Source organism: Amborella trichopoda, chromosome 12, assembly GCF_054954075.1.
Source record: "Amborella trichopoda isolate Santa Cruz 75 chromosome 12, AtrichopodaSantaCruz75HAP2 v2.0, whole genome shotgun sequence".
NCBI classification, from domain to species: domain Eukaryota; kingdom Viridiplantae; phylum Streptophyta; class Magnoliopsida; order Amborellales; family Amborellaceae; genus Amborella; species Amborella trichopoda.
The window spans coordinates 21,119,981-21,143,335 of record NC_142347.1 but is presented as its reverse complement, the minus strand read 5'-3'; the positions used below and the strand labels follow the sequence as shown (position 1 = coordinate 21,143,335).

Here is a 23,355-nt window from a genome sequence, read left to right as displayed (position 1 = left end):
CCAAAATCTTTTGTTTTTCATAATCATACATCTCGATGTCAAGATAATCAATCACATAGTTTTTCAACATTAAAACAACCTTTCTAATAGATTTTTGAGGTGCATCTGAAATTCTACATTTTAAAGTTACAACCTTATATAAACTTTTCCCTATTTATTATTCTATACTATATATATTATATATTTATATTTGAAATTTGCATAATCTGAGTACCATTCGGGTTTTAACTTTGGCATAATAGGGGTGGGCTTCCAGTTTAGGCTACGTCACTCTTTTCTTTTTCAAGAACACTTCTATACGCCACTAGGTGCAGGAAACTCATCATATTCCACTCCTCTCAACCATCATATGTGATTTGAATGGTTGTGGTAACTTCATTCATAGTGTCAAATGTGAACCTATGAGTATTTGTTCTTGGTCAGATGGCTCAAAGTACTGTATTTTTTAATTCTTTTTTTTTTAAATCATATGAACGTGAAATTTGGAAAGCATGCCATCCTCCCATTTCATAGAGGGACAGAAAAAATATAAAAAAGTATTTGTGACAGAATAAAATGACCAAATTCCCCCCTAAAACTTCCAAAGAACACCTCCCAATCATCCATTTAGGCATGGATAAACCATCCATCAGTGTCGACATACAGTTTCTCCTTTTGTTTAACAGTCGTCAAGTTCTTGAGTTGATCCCAACTACTGTTTGGAGCCATGTAAGTGACAGAATCCAAGCACATCGAGCCAGGCAGATGTATGAGCCCATGTCGTGGAAGGGCATTAAGCACAAGCTCAAAAAACTGATTAAATACAAAAGTAAATCTTAGTGGATCAATAACAAAAATAACAGGATTGTGCAGTACTTCAGATAAGAAAGGCATATTACACAAAGCAAATGGGCCCTCTTTATTCATCTCTTTTTTTGGGTGGGTCAAGCTTGGTTTGCAAGAGAAAGGCTTAAACCCCAGACTTCTCTCAGCAGATGTCTCACTAGCAAGTGAATTGTGGTTGACAAATTACAGTCCGAATATATCCTCTCACATTCTTTCACTTGCCAATAAATAACAGAACTGTTACGAAGCACAACATAATTTCAGAATAAATGATCATTTTGTATTATTAGGTATGCACATTTTATCTCCCTTCTTATAAATATTTGATCCAGTTTGCCTACATGTTAAGATAGAAGCATATTACACCCATCTTTTCTTTTCATTTGATGTATTCATTAGAAAAGAAATCAACATCTCTCACACGCCAAAAGGAGAAAACTTTTCTTCAAAGAGATTGAAGCAGCTCCAAAACTGCCTTCCTATTAGGCATGCTAGGGATGGCTCCCTTCACTTGAACACAGAGAGATGCTGCTGCAGCTGCCACACCATAACAGACATGATAACAATGTCCCGAAAAGAAACAGGCTATTAAAAAAACAGGTTCAAATCGTTTGGGGCAGGGTTTGCCTATCTGTAATTTTTCCTTCAGATAAATAGTTATCAAAAATCATAATCAATCGACTGTTCGAGAAACCCATCACCAAGCCCTCTTTCTCTGTAGAAAAATCAAAACCACTGCTTTCTTTATGTCTGAGTTCTTCTGTTTTATTTTTTCTGCAGAAATCTTTGTTTAGATCATTTGAGAAGATTTTTAAGTCAATCATTTTGATTCAAAACTTTTGAAAATGAAGAATCAGATCCATTTTTTATTAAAATAATTGTTTTACTCCCAAAGTTCTGCCACGGTTATTAGAAAAATGGTATTATTTCAGAAATTTTGAATGTGAAAAATCAGATTAAAAATTTATTTAATTTAATTTGAACAACCAACCAAACAATGAATTTAAATTAGATTAAATCAAATTTTCTGATATTCAGAAACCAGAGAGAAACACAAATTTCTTTTAAAATAAGAAACGAATCGATCATTTAAAAAATTGTAGAGATTTAAAATCAGATTCAGAATTTGGTTTAATAAGATTAAATCAGTGGTTTCAAAAAGTCATTTCAAATCAGATAAACACATCAAATCAAACATTTCAAAAAGTCATTTTAAATGACAAACAGATTTAAATTAAAAGTTCAAAAAACCATTTTTGATTTTTTAATTTCATCAAGTAGGGGCCTAGATCCAAAAAACTATGATAAAGATCATATAAAGCAGTTAAAAAATTATCAAGATGATCTACTTCTGAGAGAGAACAGGTAAAAAAACAGTAGGGAATCGAAGAAAATTGCAGCTGGGTGAAAAAAGTGGTTATGAAGGGCTTCAATAATGCATCTGGAAAAAGTGTGATTCTCTTAATTCAGGCAATTCTCAATTTTGAATGATTAAGCGCTCAATTTTCTGTAACGAATCAGGCGATTTAGGGCAAATTGCCAAATTGCCAAATTACCTGAAACCCTGGTTTGAGGTCGAAACCGGGTCGGTGACCCACCAATTCTAATCTGTCTCGGGTGATTCCGAGTTAGATTGCCAATGTTTGAATCACAGGTTGCAATGGGGAAATCAAAAATAAATGACAAAAAAAGCAACACTTTACAAAAAGATATGAAGTAGAGCTTAAAACTATATAACGTTTAAAACTAAATAACCTCATCAAGGATCTAATTGACTAATTCAAAGGGTGAACAAATAACCTGCAAATTTCAAGCACTCCTTATTCGACTTCCCCTCGACTAGAGCCACCGCAAACGCAGCAGTGAAAGTATCACCAGCACCAGTTGTATCAACAACTTTTGAGGTCGCAATAATCGGCTGTATAATGGGACGCTCCTCACCTTCTGTAAAAAGTGCTGATCCCTTTGCTCCAAGTTTTAACAAAACTTGCTTCACTCCCTGAAAATGCACAAAGCAGATGTATGTACAATACATACAATACTGGTGAATTCATATAAAAAACAGAATCTCTTGGAGTAACAATAGATATAAACTATATAACAAATTCAAAAATTATAAAAAGAGAACCATTAAAAATCTGAAAAATAAAAATTATATCACGGAGGATAGCTTTAAATTGTACTAAAAATATATATCGTAGAATATAATCCAAAATATTTTATATGATTATATCCTTTTAAATTTTTTTTTCAAAATAATGCTTCTTTAACACTATTAGTAAATTTTAACAGCAATCAATTAATGTAACCTGGACACTCTATGCGAAGCTTGCTGTCATGTTGCTGTCCATGTCGAGCTTGCTGTCACGTTTTGGCCATTGTCGACACTTCCACACATGGGTACACTGCTAAAGAATAAAAGGTTATGAAGGACTCATGCATAAAGTAAATCTTGGGAGGATTTTTATGGAAGCCCCAGCTCTACCAGTTTGCCACTTGATCTTTTAATCAAGGAAAGAATAGTTTATAAGTTTTTTTGGGTGAATAAGAATAGTTTATATTACATAATGAAAACCCATATTATTATAAAAATAGTGCATGTGCAAGCGTGTCATTCCATATTAGCATTTTATGCCTATGTACTAGATACTTTAGATATGACACTCATGTCAGCATCCATAGAACACTGCAATCAATGATAATAGCATATCTTCACACTTTGCAGGGGAGCACGAGTCATCTTCAACCACATCCCCGAGGAGGCCAATGCTATGGCTGAACACCTCACAAAATAAGGAGCAACACATCTACCATCAACAACAGAAGTTGTCACAAGATATGTCTTTTCCTCTTCTTTTCTACACTTCCACTATCTCTTCTCTCCCTTCTCCCTTCTCTAGTTCTTCTTTTCACCACCCCTGACTTCATCTTTTTCCTCTCCTAGCATCTATGTCTCACTACTGTGCTTTGTAACACCCCACCACTTGTGGGTAGAAAATCCTTTCCTTTTTCTTCTTTCTTTTCTTTTTTTCCAAAACCCCTTTTGTAATAGAGCAACCATCTCTTGTGGATATCCTAAAGCATTCCTTTTATGTAGTCTGCTTACATATGTAACACAGTTAACTTTCGAAAAGAAAAAAGTCTTTTACCCTTTTATGAAAAGTGTGGGTTCACATCCCACAAAAATGTACATGTTTTTATGAACTTAATAACCAATATGGCATGTCTAGTTAGTAGACATGTCTGAGAAATGTGTAAACACTTATTTTTGGGAACCTAAATTGTCAACACACATAGGGACCACATGCAAATGTGTATCAACGCATTTCTAAGTACGGGAACATGTCAACAAAATCGAATATCCATGTAACATTTGCTTATATGATTGTCCATGTTCGCAAAGGCCCAAGTACCCTCATGCTCTTTTCAAGGCTAAAACATGTCCATCTCTTTCAGCATTAGGGAAAGATCCACACTTGGCACAAGGAGACAGAAAACCACTACTTTATTTGTAGTGTTATGTGCTGCACTCCAATTTTAAATATTGGGTTTGATCTTCCCTCTTTGGTGTTACTAATAGAGGGATGTGGTGAAGTTCAAATATAATGAAAGACTACTCGACAGCCTGATTTAGCAGAACTGACTTAAAAACGAGTAAGTCCTAAAAGAAGCTCCTCTCATTAGATGTTACAACGGGATCCACATAAACTGGGGTTTATGTGGAATTTCTGACAATAAATCAAGATCAAAGGGCATCTTCAGGAATACCAATGGCTGCAACTTGTTTCACATGTCTTTCTGTTAATTAAATATATAAGTATGCTACAATTTAGAAAAATGAAGTTGAAAACACTAAGAAAAAACAGAAGTGCAGGATGATAGGAGCATGCTCACCATTTCATGGCATTTTGAAATTCCTTCCGCAATTTGTTCGGAAGTGTCCGTTGGCATCCCTGTCAAGCGTGCCAATTCAGTCTCATTTGGGCTGAAAATATCAACAGCTTTAAGTAGTTCTCGAGGGATTGGTCCCTCCATCCCCCCAGCATCCAAAATGACGGGAACATGTGCACTGTTTGCAGCCTGAAGATTTAAATTCAAGCTTCAGAACCAAACAGCAGATATGTATAGGTAATGCAACATGACCCAAACATCAACATTCCAATTTAAATGGCAGTCACATCTACTGAATAATAATATTACCAGAATAACAGAAACATGTGATGGTTGTCTACGAAATGAAAGGGTGTCAATCTAATAGGTTGTCAAATCTATGTAGTAATAAAAGGTACCAGGTATCATTTAGGTGAGAATCCCGCATCTAGTACACATACACACACACAATACTTAGTATCATCATTTGGATAAAATCTCATATCTACTTACAGTTTTGAGATTTTTATTATGTATTTTAGAATTTCATAAGTAGAAAAAAAGGCCTCCAAGGTTCCTCGTCCAGGCTGAGGATGTGCTCCCAGGCAGGCGGCGCCTTGGACCTCAACTGAGGCACCCACTTCAGTTGCCCACGGACCCAATTGTCTTCTTTCCCTCTTTTACCCCCCAAAACCTTTCTAATCTCATTTTTGACAGAAAAACAAAATTTCAAGATTCTCAAAACCTTTTTAGATCGGAAACTCTAAGAACTTCAAGAAATCTTCTCATATCCAATTCTTTTAGATAGATTCATTGTGAACTACCAAGGGGTTACAAGAGAATACTTAGGGTGATTCAGAGTAATGTACATCCAAAACATCGAAATCCAAGATCAGGCCAACAAAGATTAGTCAAACCTCACCACATTTGAGATCTTTCATTCTTTTGGATTGTCTTCTTTGGGCTTTAGTAGAAGTCGGGATCCAGGTTGCAAATAAAATCATTGCCCACACAAAAATGATTGAAAAAAAGTTCGTTATTGTAAAATTATAAACAAGATATGATAGACTCAAAAAACTCCTTGCAAGTATTAGGGGGATGTTGCCCGTAAGGATGTTACGGCCAGTGTTTTCAAAATAGGAACTAGTCTCCTATTGGGTCAATGGTCAGTGTTCATAAAATAGGAACTAGTCTCCTACTGGGTCAATGGGAGTTGGCTCGCTGATTCTCAAATCAACAAATCGAATCAAGGCAAGCCAACTCCAAATGATGCAAAAGAAAAAAAGTCAAAAAAAAAAAACTTCAAAATATAATTCAAAACCAAAAGAAAAAATAATTACAACTAATTCAAACACTCAAATTTAAATTACTCAATGTTTTGTCCATTGGGCGGGGAGAGTTGCGGCAAGTTGGGGTTATATTAGGGTGTACATTACTCAGTCGAGTGTGCATAGTGCTCACCCGAGTAACTTGCTACTTGGTTGAGTAGATATGGACTCGACCGAGTAGTTAAGTTTTTTGCAAGACTTGCTAAGGGTGGCAGGCCAGGCCAAGGCCAAGGCCGGGACAGCCTTGGCCTTGGCCTTATGTCCACAATTTGTGGCCCATGCCCTATTTTTTTAGGATGGGGCTGCCCGACCCATTGCCAACTCTAACTGCAACTTTCATGTGAAGGAATCATGCTTTTTCATATGAAATCAGACCATTATCAATGACATTGAAGCAATTATTAAAAACAAAAAACCTTTTGGAGACCTATAAAACTAGCTATACCTTAAAAGAAAAAAAAAAAAAAAAACCACAAATCGATCTTGAAATCAATTCTTATCAAAGGTTTTAGCGTTAAGAAATACCTCATAAGCCAGTCTGTCATTCCCTCAGAGAAAACTTTGACGATTGTGAGATCTATAAAAACCCTATATCAATTTGTTGGTTGGAGATCTATAAATCAAGATATTGAAGCTTATTTCCAATGGATCTAATATATATATATATATATATATATATATATATATATATATATGGATCTAAAGAAACCCTATATTTTTTGTATGCATGGATTCGATTCGCCATTTTCTAAGTTCTACTTCAATTTTCAATATTTTAACAATTTTTTAGCTCTTTTAGTAGATTATTGTGTGATCCACAAAAACCCTATGTCAGTTTGTTGGCTCGAATTCTATAAGTTCAGATATCAAAGCTTTATTTCATCAGTAATGAAGAAGCCTTTTCTGGCAAAAAATTAGGGATTTGTATCCATTTAAAAAGTTAATGATATTACTAATTTTATTTAGGTAGTCATAATAATATTTACATTTCTTAGTATATTGATAATTTTATTTATATTTATAGTTATTAATTAGATTTAGTAATATAGATGCCTTAAAATATTTATCTAATTGTACACTAAAAATCAGAAATATATCATCGTCATCATCATCCAAGCCTTATCCCAATTACTTGGGGTCGCCTAAATCAATCTTGTTCCTCTATTCTTCTCTATCAAGAGCCATGCTCTCAATAAGAGCAAAAGTCACCATATCTTTTATTGCTACTTCTATCTATATCTTTTTGGCCCTTCCCCATATAAAATAGGTTCAAGATTCATGATATGATATGGCAAAGTTTTACATTGACTGCCTACCTAATGCAACCCACCTCCTTTACCTAGGCTTGGGACAGGTTGAAGTTTAAGGTCCTCACCTTTATTAGACCATAATAAGAATACTCTTCTAAACTTTCCAAAGACATGCCCCTCTAGCATTATGTTGAGGCAACAATATGTAACTCCCAAGACAAACTAGAGCAAATAAATAAAGAAAAATACTTCTCAACAATCCAATGGATCCCTTTGTGCCAACAGTTCTTATAGGTGAAATATCTAATGCCATTATTTGCAATTAGTTTAAGACTCGTGCTAGAATTTCCTGACAGACTACCATAATAATTAGACAGCCATCTCTTTCTTCGATATGGAGCAAGAAATCTCATCCTAAACATAGCTGCTTATTTTCCTCTTGTCTCATCACCCTAGCCCGTGTTTGCCAATGAAGTCTTTTTATGCCAATACATATAGAAGAAAGAATTTCTCTAGGACAAGCAGAACCAAAAGGGTTGGGCATTTGGCATTCTTGTTCACAAGAACTAGATCTTGACTACCTCGAATTATAAACTATAGAATGTCTTTGCACCTAGTCACATACTGAGAGATGAGATGAACCCTTAGAGTTTGACACTTCTACACTCTCTTGAAAACAACAAATCACATTTGAGACTCCAAAGAGACGTACATCAACTATAGTGTTAATCTTGTCAGATCCATCTCCATCCCATTTGCCTAGAGAAAATACCCAAAGGTTGTATCCTTACTCTACAGCAAAAGATTTAATATCAACATATATCCATTTCTATCCATTACAATGAATGAAGGATTACATGTCAACATATACTATCTTCGACAACTAGAAACTAGACAGAATTACAATTCATTTGCAACTGAAAAAATTTCCTAAAACACTAAATAAAGGAATTTCCTGAAATTGGGTATCAAAAGAAAAAGACCCCAAAACATTAAAATATTTGCTCAAACTGCTAGCTAAAACAAAACACTAAAACATTAAAATTTGGAATTTGCTGAAGTTGGGTATGTAGAACCTCTATAAAATCATTTCCTGAAATTGGTTATCCGCAACAACCCCTAAAACCTCAATGTTGGTGCTCTATGGTCATCCTTTAACTAACTACTAATAGCAATAAGAAGAAAGGCAACAGAAAGATTCGATTCTGACTTCGTAGAACCAGTGCTGCTGCTGCCTGTATGTAGGGCCATCCCCCACTCATGTCCTGGGGCGCTAAGGGCCTTTTGTTTTAGGAACAGACGGTTGTGTTTTGCTGATACCTGGAATCAAGCTTTTGTTGCGGCATGCTATATTTCTCCCCCATTGCTAGTAGGTTGATGGGTCGCACGCCCGGCACATATGTTTTGGCCATGTGTCCATAACTTTCAATAGGTGACCTAGCGGCCACCACAGGACTAGACATACCAACAGTCACCAGATTCATATGGGCTACTGGGAAGTAGGCAATGATCTTATTAAGATCAATTTGTCTTGAAGTAGTCAAGGGAGTATAAATTATAGCAATCACACTTGGAGTATAAATGGAAAGAGTGGAACAAAGTGTAGCTTCGGGAAGCATGGGTATGGAAAATCTTAGAAAGCCGTGGGTTCCCAATTTTGAAGGAATTCTTGCCAAGATGACAGATCCACCAATGATGTGCCACAAAAACCATTTGCTCGGACAAGATGAATGCTGGTTAAGACTTGACAGGAGTTACAAAAACCCTGTTTGAGCATCAAGCAAGGTAAGTCGATTACCACTTTTGAGTGGAGTGGAGTAAGGTGAGTACACGGATTTGCCATGCCTCATGAATCTCTTACACTTCCCTAAAGAATCAACCTAGTTCAATATGTGCTCTAATGATCACCACAAACCATAGTTTTAAAAAGCAAACCGCCTAACGCCTAGGCGGTCCAGAAGGTCTAGGCGTATCACCCAGGCCATGGCGGCCAAACTAGGTGGATATCCCTGGGCGCCCGTGAACCCGCCTAGGCGCCCGCCCGAGAGCGGCTGCCCAGGGCTTGCGCCTCGCACAGGGGTGGCAATGCGGCTCCTTGAGGGTATTTTTGGGTCATTTTTTTAATACTAAAAGGGAAAAATTATGGGTTTTAGATTCATTTGAAATCTAAAACCTATTTGAGGCTATTTTAGATAGAGAAAACCCCTAAAAATAAATTTCTACTAAGCCATTCAGGTTCTGAGCGTCCGCCTAGGCGCTGAGTGGCCTAGACCCCCCGACCACCTAAGTGCCGCCTAGCGCTTTTTGAAACACTGCCACAAACAGATGCCAAAAACACAAAAACAAGCCAATATCCAAATTAAAATATTGACCCTTGAAAATTCAACTGCTACATGAGAAAGATAGAAATTGCATAAACTATGAGAAGCATTTTTAATAAAAAATTATGAAGAAGCTTGATTTATATGTAATGTAACCTTTTAAAATATGGAAAAGTGTACAATAAGACCATTTACTTTTGGTAGAAGGAGGTGACAATTACTCTTGATTGGACGCAATGCTCAAGAAGGCAGGTTCTTCTATGTAGGCACCTAGATACCTGGGCAGCCTGCTAACTGGGAGGGCTGTAGGCTCTTGAGGATTATTAACCCCCCCCCCCCCCCCCTAATTATGTGCATAGAACTTTTATTTTCAAAAATATTATTTCATAGCTTTTGCATATCAAACTTATACATACATGACTTTCAACTTCGAATTGAATGACTAAAACTTTAAAGGAATCAAAATTACCCAAGTCAAGTAAGCCAACAATAGAAAATCTCAGTACCTAGCAAATATTCATTTTCCATTACAAATCACACCTCATAACTCACAACTTGCAAAAAAGAGTCACAACTCAAAGGGTATAAACTAACAAAACTCAAACTCAGGCGTATACAACAAATATGATGAACTCAAATGTGAGTTTGAGTTTCATCATCTAGCAACAAGACTACCACCTCCACGACCAGCATCAAATGCACTTGAATCTGATGATGATGCCCAAACCATCATCACTAGAATCATCCTCTTCCTCATATTCATCTTCTTCCCTAGCCTCCTCTGAGTCTGCCTATTGTAGGGTATTTTTGACACGCTCGTATCCCTGGTGCAAATAATGGAGAAGCCAATGGCAACCTAGGCCCGCAGGTACCAAAATGCCTAAGGACTATGGAAGCCCTTACCAAATAAGCATAATTTTGAAAGAACTGAAAAGCTACCGGATTGACATCAAAAGCATGAGAGGGTAGCATTCTATGCCCAAGGGATGCCCGTCAAATTTGGCTCGATCTGACAAAGATAAGGCAAATCAAGACGAAAATTACATTTCGCAGAATTACTCTCGAACATGCTGAAAATTACCTTATAACTAGAGCTATATTGGTCTCAAATGAGTACTAGACCACTACCATTGGATTCAAGAAGCCCAAAAACCCCCACATATCAATTTTCAGCACGTTTGGATGCTTCTGAACCATTTTATGGCCGACTGACCCAATACAAGTAGGTTTTACACTATTCCTGTGCAGCCTCGGTGAACCAATTTCCGTTTATGAAAAGTGTGCTTTTTGGAAACGAGAAATCTTTGGGAGGTCATAACTTCTGCGCCTTGAACCCGATCGAGCCCAAATTTCAATATGTCGTGCATCTCATCAATGTGCACGTTTTGACATATGGCATGCACGGCGAGGGCTCTCAGATGGGGAGAAATCTTAGGGAGAAGTTGCTCGAAAAAATGAAAATGCGGAATTTTTAAAGAGGAACATCCATTCACTCCCGTGGCCTTTTCTCGAAGCCCTAACATCAGATGGCCTCACGAGCAGGCCTGTTGCGACCACGACTCAAATGGGCTTCGATTTGAGGAATGATTTGCACGAGATTGAGGTCGGGAAAGCACCCGATTTGAGTTCGCAAGAAGGTACATTTTCTAGTCGCCAGAATCCCATTTTTTGACGACCTTCAAAATTAAGAAAGTAACGAGGGGTTTTCATTGCAAAATGATCACAACTATCCCCCTTCGATTGGTGATAAAGAAAGTGACAAAAAACAAGGCAAAACAAGCAAAGATCGAATAATCAAAATTTCAAGAATATGGGTTAAGCCAGATTTTGGGATCAACCTCAAAAGTTCGATTCAAGCTTAATAATGGATATCAAAATGATCGTCTCGAGACAACCATCATTTTTACAGTGTTGGATTGCTTGGAACATCGTTGCAAAGTATCAAAAAAGGCCCCGAGGCATAGCTATGGCAAGAGGCCCCTGGTTTTGTCATTTCCAAGTTTTAGGCCAAGGGCAAAACAGTCATTTTTTATAAAAAAGGGATTGATTATTTTATTCTTTTTAATGTCATTTTTCAGTAATTTTGTTGTATTTTGGTCATCCACCCTTGTTTCATGTTTTATGGAGACTATATATAAGTTCTTTTTACTCATTTGTAACCTAAGTTGGAAAGTTGATGAAGCTTTGCCCTTTTGAGCTTGAGTTTGCATTACTTTCTCAATTCAAGAGAGAAGAGAGATAAATCTTTTGCTACAGAGACAATACCCTTGAACCACCCTACCCAAACCTTGGACCACCCTACCCAAACCTTGGACCACACTACCCATACCACACTAACCTTTAACCATAGACCACCCTAACCGTACTCCATACTACCCATAACCCATAGTCCATACTCCCATAACCATAAACTATAGTCCATCTTAGACCATAGTCCCTAGATCACCTTACCCAACTTAAACCAAGTATACACCCTAGCCTTACCCAACTTCAACCAACTATACACCCAAACTAAACCAACTATACACCCTAACCTTACCCAACCCAAACTAACTATACACATTAGCCCAGCCCTACCATAAACCACACCCTTTTGAACCCATATCTCCTAGCCCACCTTAACGCTTCCCCCCAACAAGGACCTCTTAAAGAGCATTGGGAACAAGCCGAGCCTTCCGAGCTCGAGCCCTGGGCTCGCCGCATAGCTACCCAGGTCTACCACGCTCTCTCTCTCTTTCTATTCTTCTTCTTCTCCCTCTCTTTCTCTTTCTCTTTCTTTCTATCTATCTCACCCTCTCTCTCTCTTCTTTCCCTCTTTCTTCTTCTTTTCCCTCTCTCGCTTGTCTTTCTCTTTCTTCTTCTCCCTCTCTTTTTTTTTCGAGTGAGATTAACTATTGTATTACTGGAAAAACATCAGAAAACAAGAGGGGACCCGATAGCACCCACAGGCCGAGTCTCTCAAACAAAAAATAGATCATTGCACAATGACCCTATACAAAAAATTGGGGCGTATAGACTTGCCCGAGATTACAAGCAATGTACACAAGAAAGCAAAATAGAATGCACCCACAGTGGTCCAAAGCAAAAAAGGAGATGGACCAACGACAAAAGTATGAACAATGCAACAACCCAAAAAGTCGCGATTATGCAGGGGCATCTTCTTGGGCGCTAGCTCCATCCTTAGCTAGAAGATCTGCAAACTCGTTCATCGTCCTCCAGATATGCTTCCAGGAGACAACCATATCCCTGCAAGTATACGCAATCTCATAAAAAATAGTGGATAGGTATCAAGGAGGCGGGGTATTTCCCACAGCCTAGGATATGATATTTTGGGCATCCCCCTTGACAATCAACTGTGATCCCCAAGAAAGGTCGAATCTTTTTAGTCCCAACAGTAGAGCCATGGATTCAACGTACTGAGAATCTGCATGGCCTAAGTGAGCAGAAAAGGTGGCCAGAACATTGCCACAGTGGTCTCGATAAACTCCTCCAGCTCCAGCTAAGACTGGGTTCCCCAAGGAGCATCCGTCGAAGTTTAGTTTGATGGTGCCTTCTGGAGGTGGCAACCAGTTGTTGGGTCTTGATACCCTATGAGGTTGGAGCTTTAGGATGTTTTCCCATTGGCGAAGGAAAGTGTTAAGATTACTAAGGAAGTAACCTTATGGAAGAGTGCTGGAACTTCGTTCTTGAGGCCTTGACATATCCTGGAGTTCCTTTCTAGCTAAATAACCCAAATAGTGGCTGCAATAGAGGCCTTCCATAGGATTCTTCCAGCCTTTGGCCAATGAGAAATGAGAGATGAAGAGATGAGAACCGAGACAGAGGGTGGAGTGACCCATGACAGACCAATTAGACTCCACAGGTTGTGAGCTAGGCTACAGTGAATAAAGAGGTGAGGCTTCGATTCCTCCTCACATAGACACAACGTACACCTGTTGGGGATCAGGATCCCTTTCCTTTGGATCTGGTCTACTGTGAGGGCTCTCTTTGGGAGCAAGCAATCCAATTGAATGCCTGCACTTTAGGTGGTGCAATGGTGGACCAAACCTTTGAAAGTACTGAGATTGGGTTAAGTGGGAAGGTGGGTAGCTGAATAAGTTTTTCATTGAAGGAGGCCACCGTATATGAGCCAGAAGGGGAGTGGGTCCGCACGAGAGTATCCCTTTCAGATAGAGCTATGAAGTTGGAGTGAAAAGAAGCCGAGAGGGTTATGAATTCGCATGTTTCCTCCTTTGTTAGATGTCGTCTAAATGAGGGATTCCAGACTCTGCGATGCCTAGAGACAACCATTTCCTCTGCGATGGTGGAGGCTTTATTGGAGGCAAGAGAGTAAAGGGTGGGGAAATGTCCCTTAGTGGAGTGTGGCCTAGCCAAAGGTAAACTTACTCTAGTTCCTTCTCTAGGATGGAGGCGGATGAGTTGCTTGAACAAAGAGAAGGATGACAAGAATGATTTCCACGCTCCCGAGGCCCTACTCGTAGATCTGCCCTCAGGCACCCAAGAATCTTCAAGAATTCTATATTTGTTGCGAAGGACCTGTGCCCAAAGAGTGTTGTTCTGAGTGGCCAATCTCCACCACCATTTCCCTAGGAGAGCTGGGTTATGTTTTATTAGGATCTTGATCCCCAGACCTCCCTGAAGTTTAGGAAGGCAGACCTTATCCCATGAGATGAGGTGAAATTTATTTTTCTCACCTTCTCCTGATTAAAGAAAGTTCATCATCAGTTGATCGAGATGATTGGCCACCAAGGCAAGCATGTGGCATAAGGACATGAGGTAGACAAGAGAGTTTGCCAAGGTTGCTTTGACAAGCGTGGTCCCCACTGCAAAGGAGAGGTACCTCCCTTTTGATCCTGCCAAACGCCTGTCTACTTTGTCAATCACGTGAGACCATTGTCTCTTTTTTGGTTTTCCCAAGCCTAGAGTGGCAAGCAAGGTCTAACTATTGGTTGAGCTTTTTGTTGTTGTAAAGCCCCGCTTTGTCGTTAGCGCAACAAGCCCAAATAGGATGGCAAGAAACGAGTTCAGTCATTAAGCTACACGGGCAAGGAGTAAAGCCCTGAGCGATTTAATGTTATAACTCTTCTCGCTTGGGGCTTTGCTCCTTGGTCCTCCTTTTATTCAGTGCTACACAAGAAAACCCTTCCCCCTTGGGAAGTCCGCATAAAAGGCTGTGGGAAATTCGAGTCATTGGGATAGGGATGACCAATTAAGACTAGTTGGATTTCTTTGACTGCCAATCATTGCACTAATGCCGGGAGTAGGCTAAGGTAAGTGGTGGGGAGGTCCTCCACTTTACATTCCCATTTTGGGATAAGAGCTCTGGTTTCAGCGTTGGAGAGGGCTACCCCCATCATCTTCGATTTTTTCATATTTACTTTGAACCCCGTTGCTAACTCAAAGCATTTTAGGAAAAGTCTGAGATTTTCTACTTCGTCCGGTGTTGAGTCGAGGAACACTAGCGTGTCATCTGCGTACTGCAGGTGAGTCACGATCGAGCCTTGGGAACTACATTTGAAACATGAGAGTAGGCCTTCCTGGTACAGCCAACTGATGGAACGACTGAAAACTTCGGCTAAGATGGCAAAGAGGAATGGGGAAAGGGGGTCCCCCTGGTAGAGCCCCCTAGAGGAAGGGAAGAAACCCTTCGGAGCTCCGTTGATAAGGACATAGAAATGAGGATTGGAGTAGCAGCCCCTCATCCACTTCCACCAACGGTTCCCAAACCCCATTCTTGACATGGTTTCTTCCAATATTGACCAGTCAACGCGGTCATATGCCTTCTCCCAATCTATCTTAAAGATAAGGCCGAGTTTTTTGGAAAGGTGTCTGGAATGCAGACACTAAAGCCCTATCTAGAATTTGCCTATCCTTTATGAACGCAAACTGTGAAGGTGAGATGATGAGGGGGAGGACTTGTTTCAACCTTGATGCCAAAACCTTGGCCAAGATCTTGTAGGAGGAGTTGACCAAGCTAATTGGTCGAAAATCCTTGAGTTCCTCTACCCTTTCGATCTTGGGGACAAGAGTGATGAATGTGGCAATGATGGCTTTGTGGAGGATTCCACGTAGAAAGAATTCATCAAAGAAACTCTTGAAGGCTGCTTTGAAAGTATCCCAAAGGATCTTGAAAAGGGCTAGGAGAAAGCCGTCAGGGCTAAGGGCTTTGTCTTTGGCCAAGTCATAGATTGCCTCCAAGCAGTTTCTGAGAAGGGACACTCCAACCATTGAGACCAATGGTCCGGAAGGGTTCAGAATTCCAGATTGCCCATTCTAGGTCTGGGTCCCAAAGGGGCCGAATATAGATCCTAAAAGAAAGCAAGAATGGCTGATTCGATCTCCGCTGGTTGGTCCAGGTTACGATTGCCAACCTTGATAGTAGAGATGGAATTGTCTCTTCTGCGACAATTGGCAATCTTGTGGAAAAACCCGTGTTATGGTCCCCTGCTTTAAGCCAATTGACTCTGGACCTCTGAAACCAATACAATTCTTTCTTTTTAAGGGTGAAAAAATAGTCCATCTTGGTTTGAGTTCTAAGGTTGGATTCAAAAGCTAACAGAGGCGGGGATTCCTAGGTTTGATTTTGAATGGTGTTCAACTGGGAGGACTTGATTTGAGAGTAATTCCCAGGAATAGATCTACTCCAGGTTTTGAGAGAGGCTTTGAGGAGTTGAATCTTAGTTTATAGCCTATAACCTGCTCTACCCAAAACCAAGAGGGAAAGGAGTTCCACCATGTTGGAATGAGAAAAGACAACGAGTCTTCTTCAAGCCAAGCTAATTCAAACCGAAAAGGTTTGTCTCCTTTCTAGACAACCTGAGTATCTAGGAGGATGGGGCAATGGTCAAAGGTAGGTTTCGACAGAGCCAACACGTGCGAACTTGAAAATTCTTCTTCCCAGCTTGAGGATAGTAGGAATCTATCCAATTTAGAGAGAGACGGATGGGATGAGTGGTCAAATCAAGTGAAAAGATACCCTTGAAGGGGAATGTCTATGAGTTCGGCGCGAGAGATGAAATCCAAGAAGTCCATCATTCCTTGAGAAATTCTGGAGTTGGAATTTCTCTCGTAAAACCATCTTGTGATATTGAAATCCCCTCCCAGGCACCAGTCTGATGGGTTCCAGACTACCCATATACCGCCTGATGCCCATACCGCAGGTATAGAGAGGCCCACTGGCATGGCCTCCTACACCAGACCTGGCCGACTAATTGAAGGGTAGGGGCCAGCTGTTTAGTTTCTGTGATGGAGGGAAGGTGTTTAGCAGTCATGTCCCTGGCCGCGTCCCGTTTGAGTGACTGTCCCAAACCTCGTACATTCCATGTTAGAATTTTCATTGTGCAACTATAGGTGCAGAGGAGAAGGCTAATCTGGGAGACCTCCTAGGTGTAGAATCCCAAGGGGAGAGGGGATGGAGAGTGTCGAGGGGGGCACTACTAGAGCTGGTCTGTCATAGTTGATTGAGGAGAAAAGGCCAAATAGCTCCATGTGCCCCCTAAAACTCACCTTCAGTTGGCTCTGAGCATCTGAGAGGAGGCATTGGTGTGCCGGGCCTTCGGGTCTGTCATGTTGAAACCCCATGATCATGTAGATCTCCTTCATCCTGTGTAATTCTTAGTTGTTCCCATCCCTATCGACCCCCTCAAAACTTGCTTGCTATCCAGAATCATCCAAGGGGGTAGAGATGGGGGGTTTGGTGTCCTGGGGTCCTCTCAAGCTGATGAGGTGGGCAAAGAGAATAGGTTAGCAGGGTAGAGGTTCAAAGTATGAAGGTGAGGGCAAGTCAGATGGGTTTGGGGGGGCATAAGGTTCAGTATTTGGGGGGTTGAAGACAAGAGGTTGGGGAGTGGGTGGAGGGCTGGGAGACACATTTGGATAGGGTATAGGAGGGAAGGTGGTGGCCGTGGTTAGATGTCCCAAAAAATGAGTAGGTAAGGTGGTTGGGGAAGACTGGTGAAGAGGGGTCGAAATTTGCGAGGAATAAAAGGGTGAACTTAGGGGGAGAGCAGATCCTGGGTGGAAAGTAGGGTGGTGAGGTTCAGGTGAGTCGGAGGATGGATAAGTCCAAGACGGTGAAGGGTCAAGAGTTTGTGGGTAAGAAAGGTGGAAGGTTCTGACACGACAAATGGGAACCAGGAGAGGGGTGAATGGGAAGTATGGGGCGAGAAGGGCAGAGATGAGGGTTGGATCAGGAGGAGAGGGGTCCATGGATTGAATTGCAACAATGCCGAAGGGGAACTGGAACCACTCCATGGTGTTGTCGTAGGGGGCAAATTGTGTGGGAGAGGGAGGAGAATCTTCAAAAGTGGCTATCTCAAGGGGGGAGTAGGTCAGGGATGAAGTGGGTACAAGTGAAATGGATTCTATCAGAGGCAAGAGAGCCAAAGGTAAGTGGTCAAGCGGTACTAAGGGGGAGAGAGAGAGAAGGGGTTAGAAGTCCAAGAAGTGGACTCTCAGCGAGGGTTATCTTTAAGAGTGCGGGTGATTGAGGGAGAGGAGTGCAAAGGTAAGGCAGAAGATGGAGAGGCGAAAGCGAGAAGCAGAGATGGAAGGGTGAAAGAGCTAACAGGGGCACAAGAAAGATGAACATGTGTGGGGGGTTGAGGGGGGCAGCCAACCGAGACATCAGGAGAGACAGTTGGGATCTCGAGGGGGTGTAGCTCGAGGGGAGGGTAGGTGTGGCCGAATGGGTTAGGGGAAAGGGCGTCACCTCTACTTCCGATGACGGGAAATGTTCGAGGGTAGGTGAGGGAGACAAAACGGAAGAAGTAGGCAGCCTAGGGTGAGAAGTGGTAGCAGGGTAGGTAAGATAGCAGATAGGAGGGCAAGCGGCGTTGACAAGTGTCGAGCGGGGGTCAGAGTTCCTGGGGATATGAGCATTTAGGTATGGTTTAGAGGGCGGGAAGGGGCGACAAATAAATGGGCTAGCCTTGTGTAGCGATGGGCCTAAACTGGCCGATTGGCCCGACGAGTAAGGCAGAGGGGGGGGAGTCACATGGCACAAGTGAAGCCGTAGCCGTAGAAGGACTGATACCAGCGTCGCCTTGGGGGCTCAAGCAAGTCGAAGGAGGGGAGTCACCTGAGCTCGAGGCCGGCTAGATGGCATCCAGTCGTTGGACGGACCAGCCATGGGAACCCGTTTGATCGACACGTGGTCTTCAGGTGGCTACCGAGGGTGGTTTAGTAGCTATCGAGCCGTTGCCCTCTCAGTTAGCACGGAAGAGGAGGAGGACGATCAGTGGCGCTGCCTAGGGTGGCGGTGTTTCCTTGAAACTCTGGTCCAAGTTGAGGAGGGGGGACCCTTAGGAGGGGGGGCATCTGCAGAGTTGAAGAAAGATGGTGAGGGCGGAGAAGCCGCAGACCATGATAGATTAATCGGATAGAAAAGATCTTCAGCTTCTAACCAGATGATGAAGGGGATGACGTATCGAGGACCTCCAAGAGTAGCGGATAGAGCCCAGTGGTAGGACTTTGATAGATTTCCAGTGGATCTTGACCAGAGAACCACATACCTCCGCCACTCTCTTGAACATGGAGGGGGATCACGCGTGTAGAGGTATGTGATCCACTGTGAGCCACACTCTCTGTTTCCAGAAAGACCCATTCTTCGGGGACTAGTTGCAGAGCTTTAAAGCTGCCCCTTTGAATGAGTGGGAGGGTTCTTGTAGAGCTCAGTTAGCACTCTCGGGCAAAGGGAAGCTGAAAAGTATTTCGTCGCTTGAGATACTGCGATAGCCAAGATTGGGCTCTCCGCCCAAAGCCGTTGGGGCCATTTCTCTACCCCCCTGATGTCGTCCCATCTTGGTAGAAAGCTTTCCACAAGGGAAGAAAGAAGTTTGGATTTGAGATGGGCTGACTCCTCTGCAGGGGTGGAGGGAAGGAACGGAGAAGTGAGTCCCAGGGTTGGAGGTCGAGCACTAGAGGGGAGGGGTGGGACGCTAGGAGCTGAGGGGGGATAGAGTGGGGCTAAGGCGGCGACCTGTGCGAACAAGGCCCTTCTGGAGGGTCGGCTTGGGTCCCTGAGCAAGTGTTAACGGTGGTTGGGGAGGCAACAGTTTGGGGTACAGGTTGTAAATCTTGTTCCAGTCGAGAGGCGAAGGAAGAAGCATATGCCTCCTCCTCTTCATACTTCCCTCTTTGGTATTCTTTAGGTCACTCCCAATATTTTTTTGATAATTAAAATACCTAGTGATGGTCCTATCTATATAGATTGGTTTGACTTCTTCTGCCTCTCTTTCTCTTTCTCTCTCTTTCTTTCTCTCTCTCCCTCTCTCTCACGGGCCAGCGGCTTAACCTTTGCCCCAACCCTCTCTTTCTCTCTCTCCTCTCCCTCTCTTGTTCACTCCTCTCTCTCACGGGCCAGCGGCTTAGCCGCTGCCCCGAACTCTTCTCTCTCTCGTTCTCTCTCACTCTCTCTCTCAGACCAGCGGCTTAGCCACTGCCCCCTCTCTCCCCCCTCTTCTTCTCCCTCTCTTTCTCTTCGCTCTCTCTCTTTCTATTATTCTCTCTTCTCTCCCTCTTTCACTCTCTATCTCCTCCTCACTCCCTCTCTTCTTCTTCCTCCTTTCTTTCCCCCTTCTTCTTCATCTCCCTCTTCTCTTCTCTTTCTTTCCTTTCCCTCGCCCTATTTCTTTCTTCTACTCTCTTCATCTCTCTTTCTCTTCACCTTCTCAACTTGGACCATCCTTTTGTGTGAGGCTCTTCTGAGGCCGCGACCGAGCTTCACCCAATTCCTTGATCTTAAGAAACCTCTGGGGTTGGTCCCCTACTCTCTTCTTATCTCTTACTTCACGTCCTAGCTTGGACCATCCTTTTGCGTGAGGATCTTCTGAGGTCGCGACCGGGCTTGACCCGGTTCCTTGACCTTAAGAAACCTCCGGGTTGTTCCCCTACTCTCTTCTATCTCGATCTAATTTCCCTTTTTCATCATTCGTCCCTCATACCACTCACACCTTTCTTAGGGGGCTCTTCCGAGACGCATCCTGGTCAGGCCTGGCCCACCAATATGGTTTTTTGTGAATTCTGCGGGGTACTTAGGCTCCAAGCCTAATACCTTTTCAGTTGTCTTCTGGCAAATACCTCCTTGGGGAGGTGACGCTGTGAGGGTGCCCAAGTTTCTTACCCCTTTCTTCTCTCCTCCTCTTACTCTCCCTTCTCATCCTTTCATCACTTCATTTCTACTCTAAAAGTCACTCTTAGGAGGCTTTTCAGCGCTCCTTGGGGAGGTGACACTAGAAGGCTGCCCAATTTTCGGGTGACTTCCCCATCTCTTCCATCTTTTCTCCTCTTTTTATACTCTATCTCCCCTTTTTCTATCTTCACTTCTTAAACTCTCAAACCCCAAACCCCCTTTAAATCCTATCATGAAAGGCGAGACAAGGGACAAAATTTCAAGCCATCTATGGAATGGCTATTGAAGCTGTGTCAAGTTGCAAGGGAGCGGGAGCTGAAGCCAAACCGAGCCGAAGAGGCCGGGGCTATCAAAATGATCAAAGAGGGCTCATCGCCCGGACATGTCCCGATCCCAAACAAGCGCCTCGCGCTTTTATTTCTTTTGTTGGTTCGATCCGCATCTACCGCACCACCCGACCCTTATCCTTGTAAGCATCGGAGTCACCTCCACATGCACATGCGCATGAACCCAAAAGGGGGAGGCGCGGCACACACACGCCTTTTCTTTCTCTTCCTTCTCTCGCTCCTAGATTTGAAGGGGCGTCGTGGGTTTTAAGAAAAAGAATCGAGAGTTTTCTCCCCAACACATGGGGGTGTGCATACGCGAAAATCCAAGGCCAGCCACTACCTCCTCCACTTCTTCTCTTACTTCCATCAGCCTCTTCACCTTCACCTTCTTCTTCTTCCCCTTCCCCTTCCCCTTCCCCTTCCTTTGGGTTTGAGATCTAGTAGTCCTCATAGGGCTCAATGCAATACCAACCGTCTCATGTATTTGAGTCCATATCAAGCTCTCTCCTATGAATACGGGTTCATTTCTAGCATCCTTGTTGATTAACCATTCACTCGATTCATCCATAGCAGGTAAAAAGAGGAATTTAGATAGGAAAGTCATAGCAAATCATGCCACTACAAACCAGTGCTTTAAAACTTGGCAAAGTCGACAAGGACTCGATCAAATTACTCAGCCTTGGCAGGGCTGAGGCCAGTAGTGGTGCATAGACTCGGGCGGTGGGAGCATGTAACAGGGCAAGTACTATACAAGCCAAACGAGTACTATGCAACTCAGGCAAACTCACCCGATTATATCTCTAAAAAGGGGAGGGAAATACACGCACCACTTTCTATTCTCATGAGTGAAAGTGATCCAAATCCCTTCTGAGAGATTTTCAGATTATGCCAAAAAATCACTAGATCTAAATATTGGAAGCACTGGAGAGAGAAAAAACCATTTGATTTCTCATGTCTTTTAAATAGAAGAATTGGGGAGTTTTTGCCCCATTTTGAGAAACTTCGATTTCTTAGATTCCGATGTTTGATCTTTTATAAAAACCAAACCCTTTGATGGAAATTTCAATTATACTTTTATTCTACCACTCTCTTGCCCCGGTAACTCAGCTGGGAAAGGGGCAAGTCCCGAACAAAACTACGTTTGTTTTTGGCCCAACACTGGAAACAAACAAAAAGAGAAGGGAAACATGCACAAAGTGGATAAACCAGTAAGAAAATAAAGTTCCTCAGAAAATGTAAGCTTAATCTAACTTAGCTGGTCTCTAATCTGTGAGTTGAATGAAAAGTAGCAGGGATGAAAAAGCTAGAGATAGAGAGAGGAGGCACAGGGGAGATTTAGAGAGTAAACGCCATGTACCTTTGCGACCTGAATGTTGACGGCGTCAGGTATCTCCCTCTGCAAAAGGAGGACCCCCGCATTCCTGACAACCCAAAGATCCTCCTCCGGCAGAGGGTCTGGCCAGCCACTCGTGTTTGCCCCCCCAACTATGATGATAGAATTCTGCCCATCAGATCCAAGCAGCATCACCACGGCATGCCCCGTGGGTTCCCCCTCCACCCTCTTCACATGCTCCAAGCAGATGCCTCCCTGGGCCAACGCATCCGTCACCAATCTGCCATGAGCATCCTCACCCACCTGCCCTATGAAATAAGTGGGGTGGTAATCCAGCATCCCGGCACACGCAGCCTGGTTCGCCCCCTTCCCACCTGCTAGGGTTTGACCCCTTTTTGCAGCCACAGTCTCTCCTTCCTTTGGGAGCCTCTCGATCTCGACATAAATGTCTGCATTTGCCGAGCCCACCACCACCAGGGGGTTCTTATTTTCAGTTTTTTGGGTTTGTGATGAAGCCGATGAGCACAGAGGGTGGAAACGCTTATTGGTATTGATGGGGAGGGGGAAGACAGGGATTTTTGGGGTGGTGGAGTTAGGGTTTTGTGAAGTGGGGCAGTGGTGATGGGGTGCTCGGAACGTGATCCCGCACGCGCCACTCATCTTGATGCTAGGATTCAGGGTTTTGGGTTTAGCAGCTTATGATGAAGTCTGGTGTTCCTTTGAAGCTGTATGGCGGACGGCAAGCAAATTCAATTATAGAAAGGGAGGGAGAGGAGGCATCTGGAGCTAGGGGTGGCAACAGGTGGGATCGGTTCTGGGTACGGATCCAAAAAATAAACAATGGGGACTCGGATCCAGAAAGGTACCCGATTGGATCCGGACTTATGAAAAAGATTTTTTAAGCTGCTAGTTATATAAATAGTACAAAGTATTAACTCCCGACTGTCAAATCTTCATCGTGTGGTTTA

At 42.5% G+C, this 23,355-nt stretch overlaps 1 protein-coding gene across 4 annotated transcripts; it reads right to left on the bottom strand.

The window, feature by feature from the left end:
• Positions 1–530: 530 nt before the first annotated feature.
• LOC18443326 (ribokinase) lies at positions 531–23,084 on the bottom strand. 4 transcript variants are annotated; one of them, XR_002282434.2, is made up of 5 exons: positions 22,412–23,084; positions 4,720–4,905; positions 3,135–3,233; positions 2,626–2,824; positions 1,084–1,362 (listed from the first exon to the last, which is right to left on the bottom strand). XR_002282434.2 is itself a non-coding variant. In XM_088853587.1 (4 exons), exons 1-4 carry the CDS (start codon positions 23,045–23,047, stop codon positions 785–787), a joined length of 1,029 nt encoding a protein of 342 aa, XP_088709713.1. In that variant the 5' UTR covers positions 23,048–23,084; the 3' UTR covers positions 531–784. The 4 variants fall into 4 exon arrangements, 2 of the variants coding, with proteins under 2 accessions (XP_088709713.1, XP_006853578.1); XR_016045736.1 differs by having other exon boundaries at positions 3,135–3,230; XM_088853587.1 differs by lacking the exons at positions 1,084–1,362; positions 3,135–3,233 and adding an exon at positions 531–792.
• Between the last annotated feature and the right edge of the window lie 271 nt (positions 23,085–23,355).